At 32.4% G+C, this 9,331-nt stretch overlaps 1 protein-coding gene across 1 annotated transcript; it reads left to right on the top strand.

The window, feature by feature from the left end:
* Nucleotides 1-3,840: 3,840 nt before the first annotated feature.
* On the top strand, nt 3,841-8,824 carry LOC116004394 (metal tolerance protein 4-like). The gene is made up of 7 exons (XM_031244432.1): nt 3,841-4,166; nt 5,394-5,563; nt 5,796-5,994; nt 6,893-7,071; nt 7,146-7,296; nt 7,921-8,051; nt 8,168-8,824. Exons 1-7 carry the CDS (start codon nt 3,938-3,940, stop codon nt 8,345-8,347), a joined length of 1,239 nt encoding a protein of 412 aa, XP_031100292.1. The 5' UTR covers nt 3,841-3,937; the 3' UTR covers nt 8,348-8,824.
* Nucleotides 8,825-9,331: the final 507 nt, after the last annotated feature.

Here is a 9,331-nt window from a genome sequence, read left to right as displayed (position 1 = left end):
ATTCTTTCTTATTTGTTTTTCTTTTTGTATTTTTTAATTATTTTTAAATTTGGTTTGTGTGTGTGTTTAATAATGGGTACTTTGAGTGTAGTTTCTAAATATATAAATTTTGTACATTAATACTAAACTTAATTAAAAATGACTTCAATGAGACAGAGGTTACCTCTAAATATTATAAATTTTATGTTTTTAGAAATTTACTAAAAACATGTTGAAAAATTTGATTACTAAAAATCAAAAGTTACTTAGAGTGTGTTTGGTAACCCAGAAAATGATTTCCGGAAATCATTTTCCGGGCTTTTGGTGTTTGGCAACATCCGGAAAATGTGGTCAACGGAAAACATTTTCCGTTGACCATGGAAAATGAGCTCATTTTTCCGGAAAATGACTTCCGGACAAAAAATCCGGAAGTCATTTTCCGGAAACGGAAAATGGCTTCGTGCGACATTTTTTTGTAAAAAAAAAAATTATTTCTAATTTCTAATAAATATTATTAGTTTATATATTTTTATATTTCAAATAAAATAATAAAAAATATATAATTATACATTTCTACTCATTTTCCACTCATTTTCCGGAAAATGAACCAAACACACACAGACAGTTTTCCAGAGTACATTCAAACACCGAAAATGAACTCATTTTCCGGAAAATGACTCATTTTCCAGAAAACATTTTCCAGAAGTCATTTTCCTGCTTTCCAAACACACCCTTAAAGTTCTAAACCAATTAAGCCATTTGAAATTGGTAAAATAACAAAAGAAAAATATGAAGAGATAAAAATGCCCGAAAAAGTCATGAGAATGACTAAAAGTATCCAAAAAATAATAGTTTGAGGTGTTAAATGACCAAAATCATAGTGAGATTAAATTTGAAATTGCCACCACATACAAATGACTTCTAGTGGAATTAACTCTTACTAATAATAAGGTTTTAAGTTTGACACTTTTGTGAGAGCTAACCTATTAGTTTTCTTGATTTAAGTAAGTCAACTATGAATAACTTAAGACGTTATGGGTATAAATAAATCAAATATTTTAAATTTGATTCATGCTTCGAATTTGAATATCTTAATTCGAATTCATATGATTCAAATACAAATCTAAATTCGAGTGCATATTTCGATTCGATTTTTTTTAAAATATGAATACGAATCAGTATGTTCAATTCGATTATTATTCGAAAATATTATATATGGAATTCAGGAAGTAAAATGATTGGATTAGGCAAAATTCTTGTCTTTTTGGATTGAAATGCCGAATATTTTGTCTTATTGTGATGGTACGGTCTTGGATCCACACAGAAGAATTGCCAAATTATAAGAATTTATCCACTTATCCACTTCGGGTTTCTCTTTGCCTTTTTGTCTGAATGTACAATTATGTTGATTCGTGGTTTCCAGACATTAGGCCTTCCCGGAAGTTTTTGAGGAGATTTGCAGGTGTGATTAGGAAAGAGAAAATAAGAATGGAGAAAAAAAAAAAGAAAAAATAAACAAAATCTGAAATTAAAAAAAAATAAAAAAATAAAAAAATAACACTGCTTTACGCGCAAAATAAAGAACCACTTACTAATGAAGTAGGACCCACTTTACCTGCAAAATCCCCAGTAAATTTTACTGCAAGCACCTCCCTCTTTCTCTCACTTCTCACTCTCTCCTCCACCACACTCAACTTTTCTTAAAATTTGGTCCAAAAAAATAACTATTGTAGAAGGCCTTACTAGCTTTTAGAGAAGTAAACATCTCCGATGTAGAAAGAACTTTTGAAGTCTGGTCTAGATTCAGATTATAGGTTTATAGCTAGGGGGGTTAAGATAGGTTAAAGTTCGTGGATCAGTCTCAAATCGTACCGTGATGAGACGGATTAGGACCTAAAACTTTTGGCTTGTAAGCAGGCCTTGCAAGTTTAGTCCGCCCGAACAGTAAGTTGATAGATTGCCAGGCTTTTCATAATATATATATGTCTGTGCATGCGCGCGCTAACCAATAATTTATTAGAGAACTTGAAAAAAATCAAGTTAGACATTTTGAATTTAAATATTTGAGTAGAATCGAATATATTCAAATAATGTGATTGAATTGAATACGAATAGTCCTCAATATAGTCAAATTCGAATCTTATAGATTCATTTGCACCCTTAACTTAAGTTAATTTTTTTTTTTTATAATTGTTTATCAACTAAAGTTATAATATGAAATTTACACAAAATATACTTTTAAATAATAACTATAAATATTTATACGTGATTAAAAAAAAACCCTATTATCATAAAAGAGAAAATATCATTTTTGGTCCCTTAACTAAAATATATGTATCAATTTTGGTCTTTGACTATTAAAAAAAAACACTATTATCACAACTATTCAATTTGTATCAAATTTGGTCTTTAACTATTAACATTTTTAAATTAGGTGTATGACTGTTCAATTTGTATCACATTTGGTCATGCCATTAAATTTTCCGACTAAATTTTCTGCCAAGTCACAAATGACCGAATAATTTATTTAATTTTTATTTTAAAAGTATTTTAAAAATTTATAAATTAAAAAACTTTTTATAAAAAAAACGACGACAATCTCCTACCCGCCACCTTCGTCTCTGGCAGAGATGAAGAGAGCTCTCTTCTTCTCCAATGGAGATGAAGGAGGAGGGGGGTTGGGGGTGGGGAGGGACCGGGGAAGAGAACTCGGTCCCCTCCTCCTTCGTCTCCAGTGGAAATGAAGGAGGGGACGAAGGAGGAGGGGGTGGCCGGCATTCTCTCCCCTAGCGTTCTTTTATTTTTTATTTGAGTTAATTTCATTTTTTGTCCTATATTTATATGTGACAATCCACTTTTAGTCCTTTTTTATTAGAACATCCTCATTTGGTCATAGTATTATTGCGGCATGACCATTTTTAGTACTCCATCAACAAAATCTTCGAAATATCGTCAAATACAAAGACATTTCAATTCTTTTTATACAAAGTATATATGTTGAACCGCTGTATTTTTATGTTTATTTTTATGAAAACATCCATAATTAAAGAGTGAAAAGCCCCTGTATTTAACGATATTTTAACTATTTTGTTGATAAAGGACAAAAAATGGTCATGTCACAATAATACCAGGACCAAAAGTGAATGTTCTAATAAAAAAAGGACTTAAAGTGGATTGTCACCTATAAATATAGGACCAAAAATGGAATTAATTCTTTTTATTTTATTTTTAAGTTTTTTAATTTAAAAATTATTAAAATAATTTTTAAAATAAAAATAAATAAATTAGTCGATCACATATGAATTGATCGAAAATTTAACGATATGACCAAATATGATACAAATTAAATAGTCATACATTTAATTTAAAAATTTTAAAAGTCAAGTACCAAAATTAATATATACATTATAATAGATGGACTAAACATGATATTTCCTCATTATAAAACTTAGAGTAATTCTACATATACTCCCAATTCACGCTCCCATTTTTTACTCCATATGAGTTGACTTGCTTTGATTAATCAATTTAATAAGGAGCCATGTGTTTATCCATTCTTTTTGTTTCATCCTCCAATTAAATTTGAACAAGTGAGAGTAAAAGTTGGGAGTATAATTTTGAGAGTACATCTAGTATTTTTGTAAAACTTATTAGTATATGTTATGTTAGATGTATGGGGTAAAGGATAAAGTGTGACAGGTGCTGGACATATGGCGGCCAAGCAAAATACATTAGAGTTTGGACCAAAAATACCACGGACCAAAAGTCAACAGCAAACAGAATTACAAATATTACCGCGAAAATTCAGATTATTGAATATAAGTATTACTTGAACCAATATTGAATAATCATCTAATTTATCAATTTAAAAAATGATTATGGGATAAAAAGAGCTGCTTCGTTTCTATATAATTTTGTGGTTCGGCGGATGAGATTGAATTGAGTCGGAGCGGTAAGAATGGCGAGCAGTGAGGCTGACAAGGACGTCAAATCGCCGCTTCTGGACGGCTGGAAGTCCGGCGGAGGAAGCGGCGGCGGCCGGCGTAGCCAGCGGATTACCAGACGGAACTCGGTTACGTTGCTCCGCAGTGATTTCCTGGCTCGGTTACCTGACAAGGTTCGCTCCTACATTGATCCCGAGTCTTTTTCTCCGGCTGACCTCTCCAAATCCTCTACTTTAACGAAAGGTCCTCTTTCTCTCTCTATCTCTCTATCTCTCTATATTCATATATGTATTGTGGTGTTTGAAGGTTAACTACTGTGAAAGAATGCGGAAAATTTCTAATGGAATGGGGTTTTGTTATTCGTTTATCCTTTAAGGTCCTGTGATTATTACCTTCTGCTGCATTATCTAGGAAATTTTAGGGATGGCTATTACGGAGTACTTGGTAGTTACGGAGTATTTATGATTATTATTCATAAAGAGAAAATATGTTTCTTGCTGGATGAAGTGATTGTTGGGAACAATTTCATACAATGTTGTTGAACCTGTTTAAACAATACAAGTGGCAGTGGCAGCAGAAGGTAAAATTAACGGAAAAGAACAGTCAAAGAAAAATCAGGGCTCCATCAGAGCCTTAAAGTCCATCAGGCTTTTCACTATTTACAAGTTAAATGCAATTTCTTTGATAAAAATAATGAGAGACATAATCCCCAACTACTCAAATGTAATTCTTCAACAAGTTCACTCAAATACATACTAGAGATTGCATCAAAGAAAGGCCCTATTCACAAGTTTTAAATCTAACTCCAAATCCAATCTCCAATATACAAAATGAAGGTTAGTGGGCCTAGAACACACACCTGAATTTCAGCTTGGTCAGACCTTGGATCAACCTCTATCAGAGCAGTTGATGTAGGTTTATCCAAGAAGGAAAAACCAGAATACAAAAGGAAGGCTTGTCCAAGGAGGAAGGCGTTGCCTACTTTTCTTCCATTAGCTCCTATTTTTTCTTACCCTTCTCTGTGGCTTTTGACCAGAAGCTATTTGCTCCCTAGGCTCCTCAAATTTCATACTCTACTAGTATTGCTGTAAACTGTCACATCCCAGTTCAAGAATATTACAGTACATTACTTGTTTTTGGAGCATGTGCAAAGCACAAATATTTATCCAGATTGCCCTGACTCTTGGATCAAGTAATGTGTGTGCAATTCACTCTGACATGTAACCTTTGCCCTGTCTGACATTCCAAGTTTTTTGTTGATTGTTGAATATTATTGTTACCATTATATACCCCCCCAATGCCATATATCAAGTTTCCTATCTTATTTTAATGGGAAAAATGAATTAGTTAATATCTTAACTTCTGCTTAGTGAGCTTTTGTTTTTGGATGCATTTGTTTTTGCCTTAAATTCGCTGCTGCTTGTGCCTTCATATATCGTATTTAATGATTTAAGAATAGCCTAATTGCAGGAGAAAAAGAATATTATGAAAGACAATTTGCAACCTTAAAGTCATTTGAAAGTGTTGATATTGTGAGTGCATCTAACTGCGTTGATGAGGAAGATCTTGAAGAACAAGCCCAACATGAGAGAGCAATGAAGATTTCTAATTATGCAAATATATTACTACTGGCTCTTAAGGTGATTGGCTTTACGTGGCGGGACAAATATTAATTAGACTTCAAGTACTCTTTTGTTGACACTAAAATATGGTCTATGATACTATTGAATTTATTGTTTATGTTGTTTCAACATACAAAATCTCAACAATGTTTACAGTATACATTGAATAAGTTGGTATGTGGCCACTCAGAGAATAGTACATGTTAACTCTGAATTAAGTTGACAAAATAGTGCACTTTGTTTTCTGCAGATCTATGCTACAGTAAGAAGTGGATCCATAGCCATTGCTGCATCAACATTGGATTCCTTACTTGATCTCATGGCTGGTGGTATACTATGGCTAACTCACTTGTCAATGAAAAGCGTTAATATCTATAAATATCCTATTGGGAAACTGAGAATGCAGCCAGTAGGCATTATTATCTTTGCTGCAATCATGGCTACACTGGGTATGTCACTGCTATTTAACTTGTGACTATTCTTCATGATATTTGGTGACTCATATGTGATTTAATTTCTATAGTAATCTTTTCGTACATCATTATTCATTCTTGTGCTAGTTTTTGAAAATGTAAGTTGGTTGCAGAAGTGGCTATATGTTTCATTGTGTATCCTGTTCAGTGAACCGTGTTTCACTAGCTTCTACTCATTGAGGAAGAATCTATAGCACAATAAAGGAAATAGACTTTATTGAATAGCAAAGTGCTATATATTACATAGCATGTTATTCCGTTAGACATCAAACAGATTCAGAGCTTTAAATTGTACACCACTCTGTCAATATTGTATCGACTCTGTAATATGTGTAGCTTTTTGTGGAACACGTAGAAAATATCTAATACATATGGTATGAAGAAGGAAATTTGGCACAAGTATGGTTGAAAAGGAAGCATCTGACTCCATAAAATGATTTTCCACTAGTCACTTTGGTCAGCATACCCCTTCTCAAATGAGGGTAAGATTCAAAATAATCAAATAGGTTTATTCCTTTAATTATTTTATTTCATATATTCTGACCTTGCTTTAACCAGTGATAATAAATGACATTATTTATATTAAAAATCACCCTTGGGTTATGTCATGTTTTGCATGTTCATAGCATGTTCCTATCCAATGGTTAATGCTAGATGTGGTTCGCTACCTGTTAGGAGAGTGGAAATGATCCACTACTGACTATTGTCGAATCAGTTGGTTGAAGAGAATATATGATAATTCTTGTAACCTATAAAGTGCACAAGAATGAATGGAAAATGTGGAGAATAGCAAATACAAGTTCTTTATCAAACTGATCTATTCCAATATGAAATACCCTCCTATGTTAGTAACTTTTGTCCATTACTTGCTTAGGTTTTCAGGTATTGATTCAGGCTGTAGAACAACTTATTCGAAATGAACCTTCTGATAAAATGACCTCAGATCAACTGGCATGGCTGTATAGCATCATGATAACTGCCACTGTGGTAAAACTTTGTCTTTGGATCTACTGTAGAAGTTCAGGGAATGACATTGTTAAAGCCTATGCAAAGGTGATTTACTATCTTTACCTTCAAATTCCTTCTTCTGAGAGTGTCAGTGCCTAACTTTTGATGTTATATTTCAGGATCATTATTTTGATGTTGTCACAAATCTAGTAGGATTGTTAGCTGCTGTACTTGGAGATAAGTTTTACTGGTGGATTGATCCTACTGGGGCCATTATCCTTGCAATTTACACAATCACAAATTGGTCTGGAACTGTCCTAGAGAATGCAGGTACATTCTCTTATTTAATCTTTTAGTTTTCTTCAAGCTATAAGTTTCATGAAAGAGAAACCTTGAAATGCAATAACACCTTTATTTAACAAGTAGAAAGAATTTCGATCAGTAATTGTGTTCAATATTAGTTATTCACCACCACCCAAAAAATAAATAGTTGAACCACTGCTCATTTGGGAATTTGCTTCATTTTTCTTTTCACAAACATCATGCTTTTGGACTTGTCCTCTGTCAGTTCTGTTGATCCCTTGGGAAGTACATGAAGAAGAAAAGAGAAACTTACCCATACCAAAAAAAAAAACTAATTCTGAAAGGCTGGGGGTATTTTGATATCTTTTATTTATCTGTTCGTTACAAAAGAATAGCCGTTGTACTTGTAACTTTTGTACTACAATGTTGAATCTTCACACAGATGTGTTCCATTTCAGATGTTGCATGTTTCTTCAGCATTCGCTATACTTTTTTTCCCAACTAGATTGTGATTAGGATCTAGTTCAGTTGAGGTGAATAGGAAGTACTTCTAAATATATTTACAATGTACAATAACATGCATTTCATTTTCTTAATGATTTAATACATATCTGAATATCCTGCACTAACTTCAACGGGTTCTTGATGCAGCATCACTAGTAGGACGATCAGCCCCTCCTGAAGTATTGCAGAAGTTAACATATCTAGTTGTGCGGCACCCTCAAGTCAAACGCGTTGACACAGTCCGAGCATATACCTTTGGTGTCTTGTACTTTGTTGAGGTTACTGGCATTTCCATCAGTCACAATTTGTTTGACATATTACTTTTGTGATTAATAATGTAGTATCCCCATTCAATTTTTGGTGGACTCACAATTGTCTCCTTTCCCATTGATAGGTCGATATTGAACTCCCTGAAGATTTGCCCCTGAAAGAATCTCACACTATAGGAGAGAGTCTACAGATAAAGATCGAGAAACTCCCTGAAGTAGAACGAGCTTTTGTTCATATTGATTATGAATGTGATCACAAACCCGAGCACTCTGTACTCAGCAGGCTGCCCAACACCGAACCATAACCTCACAACAATCTAAGCATGATGCATACTGGCTCCATACAAGTTGTATATTGCCCGGGGAACAACCGAACAAGCTTTCAGGCTGACATCAAATCCATACAAGTAAAAACTAAATTAAGCTTTTGAGCCTTTGGTATTTGCATAACTCCCTTTCAATGGGCACCATATTTACCAGCTTATTAGAATATGCATTACTGTTATAGTAGTTTACCTGTTCTAAATACAGTATGGATGCATAACTTTAGTCATGAGAATTTGTTAAGGCCCGGGCAGACTGAGATCCTGAGACCACTGTTTAAATAAACTTTGGGGGAAAGGAATTGCACCCCAACCAAACATGCAGTTATGGATTTGGTTGGTTGTGATTTGAATTAGTATCAACAAACAAACAAAATATATGGATTTGTTTGGTTGTGTTTGAGTTTGTACTTGTAATATGTATACAATAATATATAATTATGCTTTGCACCGTTGCAATTGCAGCACTTGCAAGATTACATATATTAAAAAAATAATTTTGCAATTCTGCTGTTAGAATTACATAGTTATGTTTTTTAAATAAATTATATTATTATTATTTCATTAATAATGTAATAATATTATTATAATTCTAATAATATTTATTTTACTTCAAATTTATATTTTATATTTTTATTTAATTTAAATAAAATAATTTATATTTTAAAATTTTTTAATAAAATTTAAAATAATATTTATTTTACTTCAATATATCTATATCTTAATATATACAAGACCACTTGATTCGAGTCTTTCGAGATGAGGAATATATTTAAAACCATGCACGGAATTTTCTATTTATTTATTTTTTGAATAACTATGTAATACGAATTATTTTATTTCAAATTTCGTCAATTAATTTGATTGAATTTGAATTTAATTCTGTATTTTTATTGTTTAGTACCTTAGATTTATTTATATATTAATAAAAAAATATTAATTGAAAGGAATTTTTTATTAATAAAT

The sequence above is a fragment of the Ipomoea triloba genome, chromosome 14 (genome assembly GCF_003576645.1).
Source record: "Ipomoea triloba cultivar NCNSP0323 chromosome 14, ASM357664v1".
NCBI lineage: Eukaryota > Viridiplantae > Streptophyta > Magnoliopsida > Solanales > Convolvulaceae > Ipomoea > Ipomoea triloba.
Note: the sequence above shows the minus strand (reverse complement) of the source record. Positions and strands in the feature narration are given on the sequence as shown.

What these genes read in the sequence shown, in the direction of transcription:
- LOC116004394 (XM_031244432.1), top strand. Translation starts at nt 3,938, where the DNA reads ATGGCGAGCAGTGAGGCTGACAAGGACGTCAAATCGCCGCTTCTGGAC. An exon ending in TATTACTACTGGCTCTTAAG is followed by an intron (nt 5,564 to 5,795) that starts GTGATTGGCTTT and finishes TGTTTTCTGCAG; the next exon opens with ATCTATGCTACAGTAAGAAG. An exon ending in TTGTTAAAGCCTATGCAAAG is followed by an intron (nt 7,072 to 7,145) that starts GTGATTTACTAT and finishes GTTATATTTCAG; the next exon opens with GATCATTATTTTGATGTTGT.